Source organism: Brachycentrus maculatus, unplaced genomic scaffold, assembly GCF_059751285.1.
Source record: "Brachycentrus maculatus isolate JH-2025_06_01 unplaced genomic scaffold, ASM5975128v1 h1tg000353l, whole genome shotgun sequence".
Taxonomy (NCBI): Eukaryota; Metazoa; Arthropoda; class Insecta; order Trichoptera; family Brachycentridae; genus Brachycentrus; species Brachycentrus maculatus.
In genome coordinates this window covers 1,284,987-1,308,351 of record NW_028281102.1, presented here as the reverse complement: position 1 = coordinate 1,308,351, position 23,365 = coordinate 1,284,987, and the positions used below count along the sequence as shown (strand labels likewise).

Genomic DNA, 23,365 nt, shown 5'->3' with positions numbered 1-23,365 from the left:
GATCACATTTATTTTTTCATGTGGCAATGAATGAAACGTCAAAAATTAGTAAAGGCACTTACACACTATGTACGATTCGATCCTGCGATCCGATCTCAAAACTCATGCAATTTTTACATACGGCATCCCATATATACCTGTGCATACTTACGAATTTTTTATCGCAGGTGTTCTGTCGCTCTCTGTGTGTAAGTGCTTTAAGTCAAGAATCAAAAGTTCGGAAAAGTTTTCAATTTTTGACGTATATTTTACTTACTGTAACTTTTGTTTTCTTTGATGCTTTCCGCTTTTGATAGCATTATATAAATTAGTTAGTCTGTGGTAGCATCAAGATGTATCATCATATAACATGATTGAATGCACACAAATTGGTATTTTTTTTACTGTAACATTAATGTTTAATTAATACCTACCACTTTTGGATGTGTAAACAAATTAATAGTGAATCATTCGTATTAAGGAAATTACCGAGATAAAAGCGATAAGATAACCTGTTGTGTTGATGAATTCCGGAAATATTTGCTAATATGTCGATCTATCGTTTGCGATAAGGGGAAGTGCAATTAGTATCATAATATGCGCCGGTTCAACAACAATCGCGTAGAGGCGGCTGAGGATGTGGAGCCGCGGAGTTCGTACGAAATGTCTGCGAGGGATTCTGGAACGTATGGAAGAAGCCGCAGTGTGAATGCAGATGTCCACGAGTTGGGCGATGAGTGGCGCCAGGCGGCCCAAACTGTCCGCAGGGCCAGGTCTCTGCACAGAAACGCACATCAGAATGCCGTTAACTTTCTACCATCTAGACATGTTACTAACGTGGGTGAGTGACTATTGTAATTATGTTTACTCCCATGTTTTTCTCTCTCCATATCGTTAGTATAATATACTATCAAATACTAAACAGGCGTAGTGGGTAGACGCTCGACTGCAAAACTGGCTTTGCGGGTTCGATTCCTGCCAATTGTAATATAAATTCAAGAAATATTTATTTTCTATTGGCCTAGATGTTTGTGATGTATTTTTCACGTCTACCTTCCCTATCCTTACTATCCTAACGCTGATTTAATTACTAAATTCAAATTTTGTAATTAAATCGGCAGTTGCAGATGAGGGTCAGAAGAAGAATTATTCCATACATTTAAAAATATATTATTGTCTATGATTTGTTATCATGATGAACTAACTGCATTACCTTTTTTATAGAAATACCGAGACTAACTATAAAAAAATAATAAAAAAATACCCTATGATATCTTATATGATCGTATGAACTCTTAGAATGATGCTTGAAAGTCTCTTCTTCTCCCTATTAGTCCTCATTACTGAGGGTTGTGACCCTTGTCAAAGCAATGACTCTTCTCCAGTTATCCCTTGACTGCGCTGCACGTAGCGCTTCCCTGGTAGCCCACCTGTCTAATTTGTACGCATCCCTGAAGTGATATTCCGCGCTATATGCGAGGCAAGGCATCGTGGAGTGGCTTTATCTCAACCAAATCTTCATCTTCTTTTCTGTCTTAGTCCTCATTGCTGAGGGTTGTGACCCTTGTCGAAGCAATGACTCCTCCAGTTATCCCTTGACTGCGCTGCACGTAGCGCTCTAACCACCGAGGTGCCTGCTGCTGCCTTAACTTGATCGATCCATTATGTGGGGATCTTCCTCACCCTCTCTTCCCCTCCAGGCTATCGATTACAACCAGTCGTTCCAGACGCAACCTCATTGCCACGCGCAACATGTCCAAAGAACTGAAAAATCTGACATTTTGTACAGACATAGGCCAGAGTCAAGCCGTCCAAGTGTAATTCTTAAATTAAAAATCTCATTTACTTTAATTTAATAAAAGTAGACCCAACTTAACTTCTTGTAAATTGCTAGTTCATCCGGCGATATTTTATTGTGATTGAAATGTAAATATAATTCTTACTCTTAATTTTTTTTCTTTTTATATCCAAAAAAAAACCATCTCAGCAATATAAAAAAAAGGGAAAAAATAAATTCTGATTTATTTCTTTTTTCTAAAATTGGCATCTACATTTGAACAGTATATTTGCTTTTTGCACACTTTTTATGATATTCTTTGGATTATGTCCACCGTGTTAAGCCAAAATCAGGAGTAGATATTTCATTATTCATTTTTATATATCACAGGAGCTGTGGGTACAAATATGCCAGGAATGGATGTCCCGTTATTACATAGTACTGACCCAGAGACACAGGAAAATCAAGTACAGCACATCGTTCAACAAATGGAAAAAGTGGACACTCTTATGGAGGACAGCCCTGACGCAGAAGAAATGAGATTGTAAAACTATCATTATCTTACTTTCCACTAGAACAGCTAGAAAACGATCTTCTTGGTCGTTGAAATTATTATAAGAACTTTTAAAATTACAAAGTATTTAACTTGTTGACTTTGAATCATATTTAATAAGTATCACAATATATAATTTTCATTTTTAAACATTATTACATCAAATCAAATTACTTTGTCCGCCTCCGTAGTGTAATGGTCAGCACGCTCGGCTACCGTTCTGGAGGTCCCGGGTTCGATTCCCAGGGGGGGTAAAATAAATATAAGTGATTTTTTCACTGTCATATTTATTCAATATTACCCTGGACTGGTACCTGAAGCGGAGGGCTGATCACCTTTCCTTCATGTGTAAACGATCAAGATAACACTGCGTTTATATGACGCAGTGCCCTATGCACCATTGGGGTGCGGATAAGGGTTTTATTACTATTATTATTTATTACATCAAATCAAAAACATAAGTTCAAATCGTACACATGAGAATATAAAATAGATAGATTATAAATTTTAAAAACAATTTACCATGACAAATTAAAACATTGTTACCATGAAAAATTAAAATAAAACAAAATTAACACAGTGCCTATATGTAGTTAATGTTAAAGGAGTAGAAAATTTCTGCTTGGGGACATGTAACTGAACAATATATCCAATATGATCTAGCTCAGTATAGGGATAATCCTATATATTAAAACTCGAAAAATCTATGCTGATTCTGTCTTAGGTAATTATCAGGAACATATAAACCAATACACTGCATAACTTCAGCATTAATGGTAGTGTTGCGACATGATTAAAAATAATATGTCTTATAAAATATGCATTCATTCTAGTCCATTGTTGCCATGTTGTTGTAAACAGTTATTGCCAAGGATACCGTTTAGAATTGTGGTTGGGAGAAGCCATGGATAATATCCGTCCTCTTTCATGTAGATAAATCCCAAAAACTTCTTTAGGACTTTCTCGAACATAAGAGTGCTATTTAACTGCTATTTCTTTAATAACTATTTGTTTCTATGTACTCGTATGTAATGATGGTTCTAGTGTTAACCCGTTGCACATTAGACTGACATATTTAAAAAGCCGTGATCTGCTTATCGTGTTATGGAACAAAAGCAGAAAATCACATAATTCATCACTTGACCCACAAGCCAGTTTTCAACTAATGAAAACATTATTTTCAGCAGGCAGATTATGAACTCAGAAAAACACTAGTTCAAGTCATTAGAAATTTAGACAAAGATGAATTTGTTCTAAGTTCACATGACACGTAGATTAATAACTGGAAGATGGCTACTTCAATGTTTATATTTATTATCATACAAAGCCTAGTTTTTTGGTTATATATGTATATTATTAAAAATAGAAATAAATATCTTTAAAAAATTAGTAATCCTATTCAAATATAATGTTTTGTCCATCAATGTTAAATTTAAAGGTACCTATGTGCTTATTAAGGGCCAATCTTTTAGCCTAACTTTTAATATACGATGCTTCAAATTAATGAGCGTTGGAACCCTAAAATAGTTTATTTCTTTGATACAAATTATTTAAATTTTCAGAGAAACTCTCCGGGATTTACCACAGTGCTTGACAGTCAAGAGGAATATCAGAGCAAAAATTACAGCTTCCGTCAGTCGCAAATCAAAACACAGGCCAATCGGATTTTTCCGAAGAACGAAGTATAGATTTAACTTTTGGAAAAAAAAGGTTTGAATTTATTACAAATGGACTGACTTATGATTCGAGTTGTGGTTTGGTGGTTAGTGTCGCAGACTCGGAGTCAAAGTTTCTGGGTTTGATCCCACTCTGCTATAACTTGATTTCTATTCTCAAACACAAGCCGCTTAGGCTGACATGACAAAAGTATGTGATTGAAATATTTATTTATATAATAAGATCATAATACATCTCTTTTTTTTAATTCATAGGGGATGGCAAAATATATAAAATATAAGGTTTGAATTTAAATTTCACTTGGTAAATACCACTTTTTCTTAATATCTATGCCCCGCATTTTCAAACACTGTATGGTGTATACGTATGATGCGGAATGAAATGGAAAATGTGTCATGGTAGATTTTAGAAAATATGGTATTTACCAAGTGAAGTTTAAATTAAAAATGGATACATATTACCATAAAGTGACTGCTGAATCAATTAATTAAAATAAGGGGTACCTAATAAATGTTTATTGAGAAAATTATGAAAACGTTAAATATGTAATTATGTCACTGGATTGAGAACAAAGGATAACATTAATATTTTTTTTAAACATTAGTGTGGTGTTTGATAAATAAATTGGGTTATTTATATTTTTTAAAATATTAAATTCACAATCTCCAGAAGTAAATATGAAACTACAAAAAACCCTCTTATAACGTTAGCGGTAGCTTTTTTATAACAGTGGTCGCCGTATAACACAGTAGGAAGATTACGTCATCCAAAAGAATCGCACGAGCCAAGTAATTTCTAATGGTTAAAATGAAAAATCGTTAGCCTCCTATAGTGTTCCCCCCGATAACGCGAAACTTATCTCAACATAATAGGGGGGCTTACTGTACCTGTAATTTCAAAGAATTTTTCATTTTGTTTTAATATACTTATATATTTCAGATGAAGCAGAACTTCAGGAATTTGATATTCTCATTTGAACTGTGGTATGAGAGTATCAAAACTATCGAAGGTCGCTTTGGTTCTGGTGTGGCCACCTACTTCAGATTCCTTCGCTGGCTTTTTATCATGAACGCTAGTGTCAGCTTGTTCCTGATATCCTTCATCGTCATACCACAGGCCCTTTACACTGCTCATAGTGATATCCCGGTACAATCAGCATCCTTCAGCTTTCTCGACATATTTTCTGGTCAGGTACATAGTTACTTTACTTATTTTTTTATGTGGATTTTGCATTCTTTTTTACCTTTCTTTTAATATATTGTACAAGGTTTATATATATTTCATCAAAAATACAACATTTTGAGTGTGTCCAAATACTTGTTCACAAATCTGGATTATCTCCAATTATAGGAGTTTTTCATATTATTTTTTGACATCTCATCAAAGATGAACATCGCATCACTTAAACCAGCCTATGACGGTCGTCAGCCCCGTAAATGCCCAGACTTCCTTATTCTTCTTCGTCTTTGATGAGATTTCAAAAAATAATCATTAAAAATAATTCTGTATTATCAGTGTTAGATCGGAAGGGAAATGGGTTGTATGATCCTAGTTTTAATTGGTACGTCGTTGGTCGTTTTTCTTCCACCTCCGTGGTGTAATGGTTAGCGTGTTTAGCTACCATGCTGGAGGTCCCGGGCTCGATTCTCAGGGTGGGGGTGACATAAATATTAGTGATTTTACACTCTAATATTTATTTAATATTACCCTGGATTGGTCCCCGAAGGGCAGGCGTGATCATCTTGCCTTCGTGTTAGTAACGATCAAGATAACACTGCGTCAATATGATGCAGTGCCCTATGCACCATTAGGTGTGGACAAGTGTTAGAAGAAGTAGAAAAAGTTTTAACTGAATCTCATTTGAATGATGATATGCTAAACCGCTGGTTTGTTTAGAACTCTTTTTGAATTATTTTCTTCATTTGCTGAGAAAACTGCAGAAAAATTGTCAAATATTATGTAAATCCTATTCAAATGTTCATCAAAAGATGTAAAAAAAATTATCTCATTTATTTGGTTTTAAAATGCACCATCTAAGTATCAACTGATATAAATTAACAAGAGTGCGATTATCATGGTAAATATTTTTTGTAATTTCCATATTGACTCGTTGATTATATCTAATCTTTGCAACTCATTTTTAATGTACATTGTATGTCAGATCTATTTTTGGGGCTTTATTTGAATGTTTATGGTGTTCAATAGAGCAATTAAGCAAGCTGGCGCCATAGACATCCGACTACAAAACTGGCATCACAGGTTCGATTCCCGTTAGCTGCAAAATCAATCCAAGAACATTTATTTTTAATTGGTCCTAATGTTCGTAATATATTTCTTATTTGAAGGGCTTTCAATATATACTTAGTATCAATATGAAACAGTGCAGCTATGAATGAACAATTAGCTACCTCGTGGTATTGCACTCATTAGTGGTATAAAAATCGAAGTTTAAATCAATTGGGTCATTAATCATTGAGTAGCTGTAACCGAAACCCAAGCAAGATGAACCATCTTGCCAAGTTAAAGAAACTCAAGTACTACACCATAGTAAAACTCTTTACCAAGCAAGAAAAAAGTCTGAAACCATCCATTAACCAGTCCGGGAGTATGGACGTAAATGAACGTCAGTGCGAATTTTCTTTAAAGGAGTATGGACTTTAATGAACGTCAAAGTCCGTCTGTCAGTTAGTATGATGTAACTTGTATAGCAATGACATCTGTGGTATTTGTGTGTAATTTTGTCATAATTGAAAAATATTTCGAATAGGTGTTTTTTTTTTATTATTGTAACATAATTTCTATCTTCATTATACATCGATTTAATGAAAAAAAAACAAATTTCTCACGTAAAAAGAACCCACTCCTCAGAGAAAGTCGGACATCAATTTTTGTACTCCCGGAAAGGTTAATATATAAGTTTTCGGGAAGTCTACTCCTTTATTATTGGTTATTCAAAAGTAGTTCCATAAATTCAAGAGAGGCAGAGATAGCGTAGAAGATGGCGACAGCCAGGCTGTCCCATCAAGGCCAGTAAATTAGCTCATGAAGAGAGCAGCTGAAAAAGAAAACATATCCTAGGGGTCTATTCACCAGGGGCGTGCATTCCATATAGGCAGAAAAGCAGTGCCTATCATAACTTACCCGCGTGACATACAAAAACGCAACCAGTACCTACCCTACCTTATTAAGTAGTACCTAGCTTACCTTATTACCTACCTCTACTGCCTACCTTAATTAGTTCTCTGTGCACGCCACTGCTATTGACCCAATAAGGTTAGGCCCCTCTAGCTTAGAGCATGGAGCATTTCCCTGTGTTAGCCAGAATGTATTACATAAGTTTATCATGGTAAATTGTTTGCTTTTATTTATGTCTGTACACTCCTGCTCAGGATTTTGATAAGAGGTAAAAGGTTGATATGTTAATTTAACATTTTTCGGATAATTCTATTTGTTTTTACATTTTTTCATATGATTTTTTTTCACTTTACAGGGTTTCTTCACAAATACGACATTGTATTACGGGTTCTATTCACCGGTGATATTTAGTGTAACCCCTGGATACTTCTACAATATTCCATACGCATACTTCTTTACAATGCTCGTTATGTATTTTACAATGTTCATTGTCCTATCTATAAGGTAACGTGAGATTTAGTTTAAATACATGCATAGTAAATATTATTCAAATATTATTCAAAGATATTTCAACTGTATTTAAACTTTCAGAATGGCTCGTTCATATAGGGTTAGTTTTATTGAAACTGCAGGTGGGATAAAAAATGTATATGCAAATAAAATATTCTGCGGGTGGGATTTTGGTATATCTTCTCCGCAAGCCGCCACCTTGAAATCTAGAATTCTATTTAATGAACTCAAGGTAAATAATTTTATCTCAATCAACTATGAATTTATATGCTTTATAATTGACTGCTTAATATGGTACGACTTTCTCAACCAATGTCTCTAAATTTCCTTTTGACTGTCTAAAACGAGTTATTGAAGAAAATCGATAGTATAATAAAGTTGACATAATAACAAATATGTATTGAAACCGTCTCTTAAAACTTAATAATAAAGTCAAATTTAGATGAAATTGTAAAAGAAAAACACTTGTTTTTTACCACATGAGTTATATTTATTTCATTATAATGACTAGTTTTAGAAGCTATGCTCAATCTTCAGGTCTAAATAAAACAAATGTTTTTCTTTTACAATTTCATCATGTCTTACAACAAAGTGAATTCCGAAACAATAAATAAAATTTCCATAACATTCAAAATAGCTTATGTTTTTTACAAAATGGCTGATGATTTTTTCTTATTTAAAAACTCCTTGACTGGAGAGTTATAATGTTTAACTAATTTCCCGTTGTATTATGTTTTACTATTAAAGGAATTGCTAAGTGACAGCAGCAAAGTGAAAAGTGAAAAGTCTTACTCGATGCGATGCTCTCGTCTGTTTATAAAAATCCTGGTGCACGGTTTTGCCATAACCCTTCTGTGCCTGACCGGGGTCCTGATGGTCACGCTGTTGGATGATAGTATTGTGGATGTCCCCGGAGTGGTCACCACTATAAGGGTCTCCAGCTTACGAATCCTCATGGCTGTCATCGTAACACTGATCATGCTAATAGTGCCAATGATATTTAGTTTTATATCCAGGTAATTTATTCACTTGATCTGTTTGCATAAAAAAATATCTCTTTATTTGTTTAAATATCATTTTAATATGTTTTATAATTTCAGATTTGAACACTACAGTAATCCTCGAACTGCAATATTTATAACCCTCTTGAGGACATTTGCATTAGAAGCTGTAGTAGTTGCCATTCTAGTTATATTTTGGCTGCGATCTAAAAACAGGGTGAGTTTAAACCATATCCGTTATATTTTCAAATGTGTATATTGAATGTACTGCCCCTCCTGGCAGAACATTTCAGGGTAAAAAATCATATTTTATATTATGAAATTATGATAATAAAATAAAGATAAAACAACAACAAACAAATAAAAATAGACCTATTTAATAATAAGTAAAAAGATAACTATTTTTCTTTGAAATTTTTTTTAAAGAGAAATATTTATGTTTTTATTTTTTACACAAATATTTCAATTTCATATTATTTCTCTGAGCCCAAGCGGCTCATTATTAGAAATAGGTATCAAATTGTAGTAGAGTGGGTTCGAACCGAGAATCTCTGACTTAAACTTGGATCACAACTCGACACAATATATGTTGTACATATTTTTTTATATGCATTTTTTCTTCTTTAGTGCTGGGAGACGTCTCTAGGTCAAGAAGTGTATCGACTGATCATTTTTGACTTCATTTTCTCAATAATTATAATGCCAATCATTGAATTCTTGCGGTCTGTCATAAACAAGTAAGTAAAATATTTTATGATATTGAAAATTATACATTTTTAATATAATATTACAGTTTTTTCATTTCCCTGAACTATTACATAAATCACAAAATTTGAGTCTTTCCTACATTTACTTATGAGTGGCTCGATGATCTGGGGGCCACACGAGCTTAAGTACTCTCTTATGGTAGAGAAAGTCCAAAAGAAGTTTTTGAGGTATCTCTACATGAGAGAGTACGGCTATTATCCTTGGCTCTACCCGACCCAGTTTCTCCAGGGTATGCTTGGCTACAATAGTTTAGAGACTAGAAGGAATGCGTATTTGATTACGCATTTTTATCGATTGTTGCGCAGTATGATCGATAATCCTGAAATTATCCAGAGCATTGGTCTGTATGTTCCCGATAGTTACCTAAGACAGCGTCGGCATAGATTGTTTCAGATTCCTATACACAGGACCAACCTGCCGATGGTTATGCCTGTAGGAAGAGCTACCGCTATGTTGAACAATATCACATCGGATATTGATCTGTTCCATGTGTCCGAAGGAGTTTTCCGAAGCGAGATTCTTCTACACATTTAACAAGAGTCTTCTTGTGTAATTTTTAATTTGTTTTTTTAATGTATACGCCTTAAATATTTGTTTGTAATGTATATATTAATTATTGAATAAATTGAATTGAATTGAATTAAATTGAATTGAATTATGACGCATTAGTAGTAATGTATAATATACCGATCCATGTCACTGTAGGTGTGAGAGCTTTCTAGGCAAGAAAGAACAAAATTATATTACCTCATCGCACAAAAAAGTAAATCAATTATATGCCCTTTAATATGTACTTAAAAAAGCGCAGTTGCTTTCTGTCATTACTCGCAATGTTTTATTATTATGATTCGGGTGTTACTATTTCATGTAAATGTGCAGACATATAAATTACTTTCTCGTAGAATTTGTGATTAAAGAAGCATCTTATTCTAATGTGCAGTGCCATGATAGTAAAATTACTTATTTTAATTTATGTATTAATTTTAAATCAAACACAGATTTTTTTGAGTCAAATAGAAGAAAAGAAAATACAACTTAGTAGACTCAAAAAAATCTGTGTTTGATTTAAAATTCATATATAAATTTAAATGTTCTACAAATTAAACGCCAAATCAATAAATAAAAATTACTTATTTTTATTGACTGCTTTCATTTGTCCTTACAGATATTTATGGAAAAAATTGACAATTCCGGAGTTCGATATAGCCCGCAATACGCTCGGTCTCATATACAACCAAACCTTGCTGTGGATGGGATTATTCTATTCTCCCATACTTTGTGCCATAGTCTCACTGAAGATGTTCATAACCTTCTACATGAAGAGACTGAGTATGCAGTACACTTGCCAGCCGTCAACCAAGTCATGGCGAGCCGCACAGACTGAGACTTTCTTCCTAGTGCTAATCTTCATGTCTCTTCTTGTGATACTTCTTACACTGGGCTATATTTTTACAGGGTTAATATATATTTTTTAACAATAATAAATGTAAACCATCTGTATTGATTTCAGCACAATAGATTTGTATAGGACTAAGTGATGAAAAAATGTTACCTGGATTAACCTGTCTGGATTAAGCATGATCAGACTTAAGTTATACATATAAAAATGCCTAACATTTGAGTCATAATAATTATTTAAATATGTATATCAAAATCAAGTGCAGCAATCTCCAAGGAAATCATTTGTTCATTAACTTTGTTAGTCTACTAATAGTTATCTTAACGTACTTTTATCAGTTAATCATATCCGCTTGTGGTGTTGAAATTATAAATGAAATTTTGAAGACAACGAATGAATTGTCTTCAAAACCATTTAAACTTAAGCAGAATCTTGTGCAGAAAAGATGCGTAGTGGTTTTTGTTTGTTAAATTGACCGCCAAAGAGATGAAAATTTGAAAACACCACATGAAAATGGAGATAGATCAATACATATTTTAAACGAAGGAGATAGCATGATAATTAATATTCATTTATTTATTTATTTATTTATTTAAACTTCATGTACAGAAAATGAAAAAAGTACATTGGCGAAAGTAATATGTAAAAGTAATATGCTGCAGCCAGAGAAGATTCGAGCTCTTTTTTTCCTTTTAGAATGTTTGCTGTCCAAATATATTCCACTCCTATATCAATAAATTTAAAGCATGCAACTGATCACCTTGTTTTCATCTAATAAAGAATCCATTTAGTATTGCGTTGATTTGATGCGATGCTCTATGCATCATTTGGGTACAGATAGAGTTTGAAAGAGATTATCATATTTGGATTATCATGTGTCTTTCTACTTGTAAACAGCTGGAATAATAAATTAATGTTGCTTTATTTATTCATTTTCTAGGATTCAAACAGGTGGATGTGGTCCATTTGACAATTACCATTATGTCTACTTAGTATTTGTGGATGGAATCCTCAACTTAAAAGAAGGAAGTCCGTTCTTCTCCGTTATCATGTACATAACCAAACCAGGAGTTGTAGCATTTATATTAATTGCCATGTGGTAACTATATGAAGTTTTACTTAATGAATTTTCGTATATCACTCATAGAAACGTTATTTTATGTATATAATTTGTTTCTAGTGTCAGTGCATATTACTTGCGTGCCAAATCATTGGCCCAAAAGAGTATGGTAAACATTTTACGTGATATGCTCGTTTTGGAATCCAAAGATAAAGAGTTCCTCCTGGATGCCATTGCCAAAGTCTCAAAGGGGCGTAAGTATTTGACTCTTTTTACTTTATAATGAAAAGTTAAAATTTCTGAGCTTACAGATACGAGTATTTCACCGTAAAATGTGGTCTATCTAAATGCAACATCTACCACAAACGTTCGCTTATATTGTTATTGGCTTGCAGATAAATATTAGCTCAAGAGACTCATAAACAAGCTTGCTTGAATATGGCTAAGGCACTTGGGTATGCAACCCCAAGTATCTTAGTCATTTCAAATGTTATCTCTTTTATACCTACTATTGCTCCTCCACATCCTTTCCCATATAGCAGAAATGTCCTTCGCCCAAAGCTCATTCACTTGCCTTATCCTTGTCCCATCAAATATCTTCCACTTTTGAATCTGAGAATTTGAAACGCAAGACTGATCACCTTGCCTTCATATAATTTACAATCAGGTTGATACTGTGCCTATCTGATGCGGTGCCCTATGCACCATCTAGCGCAGTTAGAAATGAAAGAAGTTTTATTTTGACTTTGCAAACGAATGAAATATCACTTATATTTATTGTTGTGCTCTAACATTTGAAAATATGTACATGTGTGCAATCATATACCCCAAATGACCAAAAAATCAACATATATTTTTTAAATTACCAAATCGAAATCATTCAAGAGTTAAAGTCAGTTAGTTTAGGTCAAGTTTGGACATTGCGCTTCCTTTATTACCAAAACACCTCACATTCTGTTGAATTAATGTAGTGTGATATCTTACTTACATTTATTTACCGCATCTTACTTTTTCAGAATGGATCTACAGCCAAAAAGAAGATGAAAATATTGATAATTCTTACCTTGAACAGAGCAACACCTGGAAATATTTAAAAGATTCTGACAAAATCAGAAAGCCTTCTAATGCCGGTTTCCAGTTTGAAGTTGCTAACAGTGCAAAGAAAAATCCATTTGATTCCCCGGGGTCTACTATGGGACATAAATCACCTTCAACTAGGCCGTCTTCTTCGGGACTTCAGCGGAATATTGACAGCAGTTCCAGAAAATTGCCATTTGATTCTCCTAGGTCAATAGGCCCTCAATCTCCATCTTCTGTGAATACATCCGACTACAAAGGCTATGAAAACATATCTCACGAATCTGCAAGACCTCCAATCAGCCCTTTAGACAAATCCAGTTCATCGAGGATGAGGAAAAATTATGAAAATTTTAATCCAAGGAATACACCAAGCAATAACTATTAATAATAAAAATAAATCAATTATATTAGAAGTAAACGTTTGAGGCTTTGTATGTGATTTTTATCTTTGAAAAATATAATATTTTTAGGCATCAAATTTATCAATTTATAGTGAAAATGTATTTATTTTTAAATAAGTTGTTATGTTTATATGCATAATTAGTTTTGTTCACTATTGTGATATAACAATGTATGAAACATGAAGTCTACATAACTTATTCGTTAATGTGGAGATAATACTAATTTTAAATGAAATTCTATTAATATAAGCTTTATGGATTATGGATTCATAAAGGCTTTTGTTTGGAGTGTTTTGTTGTATGGGTGTGAAACCTGGACCATCCAAAAGTACGAAAAAGACCGGCTTGAAGCATTTGAGATGTGGGTTTGGAGGAAGATGACCAAAACATCATGGGTCGTAAGGAAGTCCAATGAAAAGGTGTTGCAGGACGTAAAAGAAAGAAGAGAGCTTATAAATCATATTTTGAAGAGGAAGGCCAAGCTAATAGGGCACTCAATTAGACATAGCACCTTTCTTAGCAACATCTTCGAAGGAAGAATCTTGGGAAAACGAACAAGAGGCCGCCCAAGAACTTCATACTTCCAGGATTTGAAGCGGCTCATGGACGTCTCCTCCTATTCGCAGCTCAAGAGGATGGCGACTGACAGAGACAAGTGGCTGACACAACAAGGCGCTGCCTTTAGAAGATGATGATGATGAAGCTTTATGGATGTTGATAATATCTCAAAATCATAATATTAGACATACTTATTAACTATGAAATTATTGAGCTGTCAGATTACATGATGACATGAAAATTAATTCATTCCTCTTATCACCTACACAAATCATGCACTTTCTGTAAACTTATCTATAGAATTGGCAAAAGTTGACATACAAGTATGTAACAGATTTCCATGCATTTTTACACGCTCTAAATAATGTATTATCACCAATAGAATGGTACCTTCACCTGTTCTACAGATAACTTTATTGCACAGCAAACTTGGTCGGCAATAAATTAATTCCTTATTTTCACAACACAATTGGCAGACAGCTTTTTTTTAAATAATTTTGTATAGTTTAAAACCAGATAGCCAATTTACTTATGCTACAAATGGAATCAACAATTCCCAAAATATTTTAAATTAGTCAAATAATGTTGACAAAAAGAGTTGAAGTATAACAAGTCTTGCCTAAAACCAATTTTGCAATGGCAACACCAAATTGTGTTGTCTTATTAACATTGAAAATATAAAACCATTCGGTTTATGCATTGAATTTTGCGTGATTAGTTTATTTTGTGATTGTTTGAGTGCTTTAATTATTGATTATTATTTATTAATACCTTATAAATGTACAAGTGTTGCCATAAAAACTACACCACCACTCTTATTTTCTTCACTATTTTGAAAGACTGGATACAAGATACAGTATTGTTTTTAAAGTCATAAGCTTATAAGTTAATATCACAAGCAATTTTTGTGCAATATTTTTATTTATTATATATGTTACAATAATATTTATCTAATGTTATCTTTGATTTGATTTTTAACTAAAAGCATATATTTATTGCCTGCTCTTTTAATAAAATGCTTTGATTTTTTTATAATAAAATATTACGTTGTCTTCCAATATTTCTCTTAAAACAATTTTACTATATTACTATGAAAACTTGCTCAGAAGTACTTGCCTTTATATTATTTACATGTTATTCTACTAAATAAATATATATTTTTTAAATTATTGAATTTTTCATTTCTCTTAAGAATCCTCTGAATAAGCTGTGTAAATATAAAGTGATAGGCGTTCTATCCTCACTGCTTACCCCTACATAAATGATAAAATACATTTACAACATTTTGAGTGTGTCCAAATACTTGTTCACAAAATCTGGATTATCTCCAATTACAGGAGTTATTTTCATATTATTTTTTGACATCTCATCAAAGATGAAGAAGAATATGGAAGTCTGGGCATATGACGGTCGTAAGCCCCGTAAATGCCCAGACTTCCATATTCTTCTTCATCTTTGATGAGATGTCAAAAAATAAGATAAAATACATAGTTAGTTGATAAGGTAGTTGATACTTTAAATTCCTTGCCCATTTCTCCCCCCTTAGCAACCAATTTGTTTATGTAACCTTATCAACTGATAATGTTTCTCTACCTTGTCAATTACAAAATAAAATATGAAAAATCTACCTTATTGAATGGAGATTAGGTGTTTGTTAAATTTATTATATCCTAAAACAAAATGAATTATGATCATATAACAAGAGCATTGAAGAGCACTTCGCAGAAAGCAAGAAAGTGTACTAAAAAACCAATTGATTTGCCATGGATTCCTGGGAAGGGTTATACTAAAGTCAGTGAACCTGTTCAAAGTAAAGCAATAAAAAGGCACCACACACCTGATGATGGAACAGAAAGTGTATATCAGTTTCCACCCCTGGTTCCGGAGAAAGCAGTCATCAGAAGTGTCCCATTTGGTGATACTTCAGAAGGGATGCAAACTGTCGGTAATGATCTCTTTTCCTCACATCTCTTCTTCTTCTTTCCATGTTCGCTCCCTAGGTGGAGCATATGGCCAATACGAGACGCCTCCAACTCACTCTGTTATGCGCCATCTCCTTAGCTTCCTCCCAGGTCAGTCCGGCGTCTCGAAGTTTCGCTGAGTATAGTAGGTGAATGATCATCAGCGGCCTTCCGGGCGCCGGAATCCTCGGGGTTGGGAGAAGAGACATGAGGGGTTGCTGCTCTCAGGTGGCATTCTAAGGACATGTCCCAACCATGTCCACCTTCTCCTCTTCAGGACTTCCAGTATGAGGGGCTGTTGAGTTCTTCTCCTCACATCGTCATTCCTGACGAAGTCATTCCACTTTATACCCAGTATTCGCCTCAGGCACCTATTTTCAAAACTTACTAGTTTCTTGCTTTGAGCTTTGATGAGGTGCCAAGACTCACATACTCACATGTATTTGGTTATAGTTAATAAAATAATATTCTTAGTTTTCACTGTTCTTGTTATTCGACCAGGGTTTGGGTTTCTAACTATTTTAGATTAATTTGATTTCAAATTAACACTGCATGCAGCGCCCTTTTGATCATTTGGGTGTGGTTACGGGTAAAAGAAAATGATTCACTTAATCTTTTTTTCACATCCATCGATATCCACGCTATTGAACGAAATAAATAATAGCACCAAGCAAAGCATTATTTAAATTACCTTCGTTGGTAAAGTAACTTAGTATTCTAGTTAAGGAATTAAATCAGAGAATTATGTGAAGACACTGTTTAAAAAAATATTTATTTATTAAAAAATATACAGATAATAATAAATATAAAAATATACTTCTAGTTGGAAATATAACTTGTAAATTTAGAATTATTATTTATAATAATACATTTAATTCATTCATTTCATCAAATGAAATTCTCTGCACCCTAGAATCGAGAATGCTAAAATTAGCGTATTTACCACCAAAAAAGAAACCTAAAGAAATACCTTATGGACCGATTGGGAAAGATGGACAACTCCAATTTCCTTTGAAAAAAACCCGAGAAGAAATTGAGCAGGAAAAAATATTAGAGGAAAGAAAGCTATTAGAAAAAGAGAAGAAAATAAATCAAGGTTAAATCCTTTTTTTCAATCTTTTAGATTAAAAATATTTACATGTGCTATTTTTCATATTAAATAATTAAAAATGTAGTAAATTCAGAATATTTTTTTATTGTTTGATCAATAGCTAATCTTAACATTTTTGTATAATGGGATTGGAACATTTCAACAACAAAAATACCTATGCAGTACTTACTTTCAATTACATGTTTTTGATATTTGCTGTTAGAATGAATTGTGGATAAGTAAAATATAGTAAAAATAAACAATTTATGCATGAAATATGTCATGTTTTAATAATTATTGATACCATGACTTTAGGATTTGTACCACTGATGGATTTATTGGATGGAAGCTACTATAGGAGGAAAAATGAGGCTAAAACTGCTAAGCTTAAAAAGATTGAGAAAATGAATCAAAGAAAACTACTTCTTAAACAAAAACAATTTGAAAAGGAAAAAAGGTAATGTGGGGGCCCTTTCTTGGTTTATGTGAAAAAGAATTTTACTGTTGTGAAATTGTGTTTATTGATACTGTATTTTGACCAGGTATTTAGCGAGTCTTCAAGCTGGTCTCCCAAATACTCCAGAAGAACAAATGGAAGTTTTGTTGAAAGAAGCATATAGTGACTGTTTAGTTGAATCTGAACCAGATGAGATAGATAGAATTCAATTTTACATACTAACAGTAAGTATCTAATTTATTTATTTGAAGCATTAAAACTGATCTCTTCTCACATATGTCTGTGAGCACACAACAACGAGGGCGGACAAATTATTTTTGGATTGCTAACAAAATATGATTCAAGGCATAAAGCTTTTTTATTATTATTATGCCTTGTAACTATCATATTTTTTTGTCATTATTTCACTCAGCACTTACCCAAAAATAACGTATCAGCATCGGCATGACCTGGAAAATAAACTAAAAAAATTGGTTAAATATATGTGATATTATTTTAAGAAAATATCACCTTTTTATCAGACTGCCATCAAAATAATAACATTGGTGCTTCCAGTCTTAAATTTACCCATATTAATTAGTATTAAAGTTTCTTGGTGCATTAATTTCTCCGGATTGTGCCATATCATTCAGAATCCTCGGAATACTTCCAACATTGCACTGTGCACATCAGTCCAGATGATAGATTCTGCAATGAGGTCTGAGACATCAACACATGAAAAGCATAAACCATGATAACCTTGTATGTTGTTTACTTCTCTATTTTCTTCTTGATGTCAGCAACACAGCCCAAATTACGATTATTTGTGACTCTTGCCCTCCATCAGGTATCCAGTTCTGCAGTTAGTCAAACATATGGGACACCTGCACAGATGTGGGGTGATCTGCTGCTCTCCACAGTCCATCGAATCCGATTGGCCTCGTTAAGAAGTTAATTTAACTGATTTTTAAAATTACAGGACTTGACCGACAAATACGTTACTGAATATCCAATGCATTTATATGATAAAGCAAAATGCCGGCTCCAAAAACTGTACTTGGATCTATACAAAACTTACAAACTCCTGAAATTGAGAAAACAAATGGATCTAGAAGTATTTCAGGGGTTCAAGTATGCTATGAAAGAAACCATACTTCGTTATGTTCTCAAAGATCCAATGGAGCGAAGAAGATTGCAAATATTTAACTATCCTCCCCAATGGCCTTCCTTAACAATAAGAGCACCGGTACCGTGGAGAAACTCAGTTATAATTTCAAAAGAAAAAGTATTTTACAATTTCTTTCAAGGAAACAGTATATTGATGGAACTGCGACACATTTGGGAGCAAAAGTAATTGTTGAAATTTTTAATTTTAAAAGAGAAATATTTGTGTTTTTATTATTCACACAAATATTTCAATTTCATACTATTTCTGTGAGCCTAAGCGGATCATTATTAGAAATTGTGGAAGAGTGGGCTCGAACCGAGAAACTCTGACTTAAGAGTCCGCGACACTAACCACGGGACCACAACTCGACACGTAAAATATTGCCTACAATGCAAAAAGTTTGACATGACGTTATCTTGTTTGTGCAAAATACTTGTAATTTCATACTTTTTTTTTCATAAATATGAAACAAAACATGTTTTATTTTAAGTTTTATGTGACCAATAAATAAAATAGATATTTATCTATAATGAGATGTGTAAAGCGGCTTTTACAAAAGGTTATGCCAATTTACTAAGCCGAAAGTTAGAAAGTGTTTTAATTAATGACAATTATGTAAAATTAGCTCGAGGATGTTTCTTTGTCTTGAAATATCTATTTACACAAAAAAAAATTTTAGCTTGACATAGTAGAAAGTCACAATAATTGCCCTCGTACAAGTGAAGCTTAAGACTGGTTACTATGGCATACATAGTAAGGTAGATGCCCAACTGTGAAACTGGCATTGCAGGTTTGATTTCTAGCAAGATGAATTCTAAAAAGATTTGTTTTCAATCAGTCTGGATGTTGTCATTGTTTTACTTTACAGTCAAGAATTCAAAATAGAGTGTTATCATAGTGCTTTATATATATATATATATATATATATATATATATATATATATATATATATATATATATATATATATATATATATATATATATATATAAATGTTTCGCTGTGATTTCCACTGTTTTTATTATAGTTTAATAAATAGTAGAAATAAATAGTATTTATCTTGATTTTAGATATGAGAATATGCTCATATGCGATATGCAGCGCATACGAGATGAAACCACTGGGCCTTTGACTTGTCAGAGTTTTGAAGAAAAGATTACTGAAATGTGTGACCACACTCACTACATCCTTGTTAAGGAATGGCTTTGTGATGTTGCCGATATCATGGTCAGAATGCGAGATAATTGGAGCTGTTACGCACCAAAAATCAGAACTGACTCCACATACAGAGTAGAAAGGTTTTTCAAGACAGTTTGCAGTCAGATGTCGAAACAAATTCGAGGAATGGTTTTAAAAAGCTTAGAACACTTTGAAGATCATTTTTCAATTTACAAGGTAAGATTTTTGATACTTTGGAAAAAATTCAAATTAATTCAATGTTTTATTCCATTTACTGCTTTTTTGGTTTTAAATAAATACAGATTTTCTCTTCCATGCATGGGTTCTTTTAGGAAATTTTTAATTTACAGTATTTTTAAAAATACATATATATATATATATATATTTATATATATATATATATATATATATATATATATATATATATATATATATATATATATATATATATATATATATATATATATATATATATATATATATATATATATATATATATATATATATATATATATATATATATATATATATATATATATATATATATATATATATATATATATATATATATATATATATATATATATATATATATATATATTTATATATATACATATATATATATATATATATATATATACACATATAAATATATATATATATATATATATATATATATATATATATATATATATATATATATATATATATATATATATATATATATAGTTTATGTTTTTATTTCTAGGATGGAAATTACTTTGGAGAAGAATATGAAGATTTTGTACTAATAAAAAATCCTTTACTGACAATATCTGTGGAGCCAGTTCCCGACAGTGATACATTAATTTTTTCCCCATCCTTTGAAAATATTCAAAATCACATTCGACATTGGTTTTCACTGATCATAAATGTAAATAAAGGAATACCAAGAGTGGAAAACCTTCTCTTTCCGGGTACTTGTTTATATTTTAAAACATTGTTTTTTTGTTATATGTAATTTACAAATACAGTAAGGCCCCTCTTAAGGCGGAGGATATATTACAATGAGTTTCAATGCTAAACAGTGTTTGACTAAGATATTAAGTTGTGAATACTTATATCTAAACACATGCTGTAATGATATCAAACACTCCATCAGTTCACATCAAAGCAACAAATTATAAACGAAATTGGAGTTTTTTTTAAACTTACTACGCACGAGAGTAAAAATCCCCATATTTATTTTAACCCCTTCCCCCCTGTAAACCAAACCCAAACAGCAAGTTATCAAACGCTCTAGGATGAACGAAATGAAATTATTATATGAAACAATTCAAAATATAATAAACATTAAATATTACTCATTGACACACTGGGTTGCAAAAATACTGCAACTATATGCTTTATAATTTTTTTATTAATGTGCTTATTTATTATTACACTTTTTTATGTTTGTAGAACTTGGAAAAAACAAGCTTTATCTGATGGCTGTGGATGAAGATGAGACATACATTCAAGAATACATTAGAAAAATCTTAATTCCTTTAGAAAACAATAGTATCGGACCAAAAACATTCCTAAGATCATATATTCCCTACAATTATATACTGAATGGAACTGCCAAACAGGACTTGTTGGAGTTTTTTGCTATTGAACCATTCCCATACCTGAAGGTTACTTATTTTCATAAATATTATCAGTAAAAATGGTTTCAAGGATGAAACCCATTGAGCAAAGCTGAGTTTGGTATATTTTTGGGATCCTGGCTTAGGTGGGAGCCGAGTGACAATATTTTTGAGATAAATATTGAATCCCTTACCTTAAAAGACTCTAATGTTTAAGCTTGAAAACCATTCCAGGTCACTGAAAAATGCCCACCTTTGTTTCTTGGTTGACCTAGTCAAACCAATTTTACTATGATGATTACATGTGTATATCATCATAATAAAATGCTTTGCAATTGTATCTTTCTAGTTTATCTAAAACTTTTATCAATTCATTCCCTTTTTTAAATTTTTGCAGGATTTTAGTCTTGAGATTTACAAATTTGAAGAATTATGCAATGAAATAACTAACCTCCGGCGTTCTATCCCATTGAATATGTTTTTGCTCGACTGCAGCAAAATCAATGATTACATGTGGACTACTGTAAGAGGACTTCGACAATATATTGTTGATTATTTTATCAATGTCAACAGGCGACACAATAGAGCGTAAGTTATGTCTGAAAATGAGAGTAGTCCAATTATGTACAGATGGTCCTTACTTTACAACCACCTTATTTAGCAACCACTTAACCTTACATCCGTTATCTTATGCCTATGACACTGCTATCAAATCTCTGTGTTCTATCATCATCAGCATGAAAGAGATACTTGATGCCGTGTCATAGTCTGTAGCCCCAATTTAGTGCCTGCCAAATTAAATTAACATTGAGGAGATGGTGAAAATGTGGGAAGCGATTGATTGACTTCTCAATTCAATAAATGCTGATGATGCTGTTTTTTCGGGTTATTATACTGTATTTTACTGTGAGCACTCGGTCTAAAATCTTGCTACGAAGTGCTAACAACTTTATTTGTATATTTAAATTTTGTTTTTTTGTATGCTATGCTGTAAAAATTTGTACATCTAGACTTTTTCCTGAATTATGCACTTTTATCATGACAACACATATTTAAAAATTTATATTATTTAGAATTTGTGATGCATACCAAACGATGTCACAGAGAGCTTCTGAAATGCCGGAAACAACAGCCCAACTTGTTGAACTGATCAACTACATTGTCGACTGTCGAGATGTAGCAATGTTTGATCTGAGAGAAAAGTCTAGAACTACTGCTGAATATGTACTGTTTTTGATGGAACATGCTGACCTCCCATGTATGTTAAAATAAGCTTTACTCTTTATTTTACTCTGAATATTAAAATTTAAAAATTTAAAAAAAATACATTGTTTGTTCATGTATTATTGAAATTTTTAATACATATATATTAAAATTGATTTTACCTTAACATTTTCTAGTTGATGACATAGTTCTGAACAGTCGAGTGTGTGGCCATCTGACTTAGAGACTGTGATAGAACTGTCTTTGAAAACATTGCAAACAAAGAGAAACATGGCGGAAGAATCTCTTAAAAATAGGAAAATTGTATTTGAAGATAAACTAAAGAGACACGAAAAGCTGCTAGAAGCATTTAAAAAGCTGGATCCTCCATTGGTCAACATAGATCTTATGAAAGAGTTTGTGGTCAAAATTGATGAGATTTACAACAAACTGATGGTAAAAATAGCACATGATTTGTAATAATACACATACTAATAACATACAGTGGCGTGCACAGAGTTTTTAATCAGGGTATGCAGTAGGGCTGGATAAGGATAAGGCATAGTAAGCACTGGTCATGTTTGTATATGGAATGTGTGTAATCCAGGCTAGGCATTGCTTTTCTGCCCATATAGAATGCATGCCTCTGATTACATACTATTAAGTATGTGTACATGCCTGCTAATGAGGTGAAGATAGCCATGATCTTGACCAACCCCCGCCAATAATAAGATCGTTAAAAAAATCCTGAAAGCTTCTCATTCTAAGATCAGTTATGAGAATTTAGAATTGTAAAAAATAGCAGAATATTTTGCAAAGGTTTAA

The 23,365-nt window shown here is 32.5% G+C and overlaps 2 protein-coding genes across 2 annotated transcripts in view; both read left to right on the top strand.

Annotated features, from left to right (window-relative positions):
* Positions 1-33: 33 nt before the first annotated feature.
* Positions 34-15,044, top strand: LOC148303743 (transmembrane channel-like protein 7). The gene is made up of 13 exons (XM_088269491.1): positions 34-820; positions 2,147-2,300; positions 3,872-4,019; positions 4,926-5,177; positions 7,477-7,625; positions 7,713-7,863; positions 8,379-8,647; positions 8,732-8,849; positions 9,260-9,369; positions 10,566-10,856; positions 11,740-11,898; positions 11,980-12,113; positions 12,876-15,044. Exons 1-13 carry the CDS (start codon positions 577-579, stop codon positions 13,322-13,324), a joined length of 2,628 nt encoding a protein of 875 aa, XP_088125617.1. The 5' UTR covers positions 34-576; the 3' UTR covers positions 13,325-15,044.
* A 443-nt stretch (positions 15,045-15,487) lies between these two features.
* The window catches only part of LOC148303742 (dynein axonemal heavy chain 3-like), a 40,999-nt gene continuing 33,121 nt past the window's right edge, over positions 15,488-23,365 (top strand). The window contains 12 exon segments of the mRNA XM_088269496.1: positions 15,488-15,843; positions 16,773-16,955; positions 17,265-17,406; positions 17,492-17,630; positions 18,365-18,735; positions 19,622-19,946; positions 20,479-20,686; positions 21,171-21,385; positions 21,735-21,925; positions 22,411-22,595; positions 22,738-22,764; positions 22,767-22,996. Of these exon segments, the coding sequence (XP_088125622.1) occupies positions 15,579-15,843; positions 16,773-16,955; positions 17,265-17,406; positions 17,492-17,630; positions 18,365-18,735; positions 19,622-19,946; positions 20,479-20,686; positions 21,171-21,385; positions 21,735-21,925; positions 22,411-22,595; positions 22,738-22,764; positions 22,767-22,996 (2,481 nt within the window). The 5' untranslated portion in view covers positions 15,488-15,578.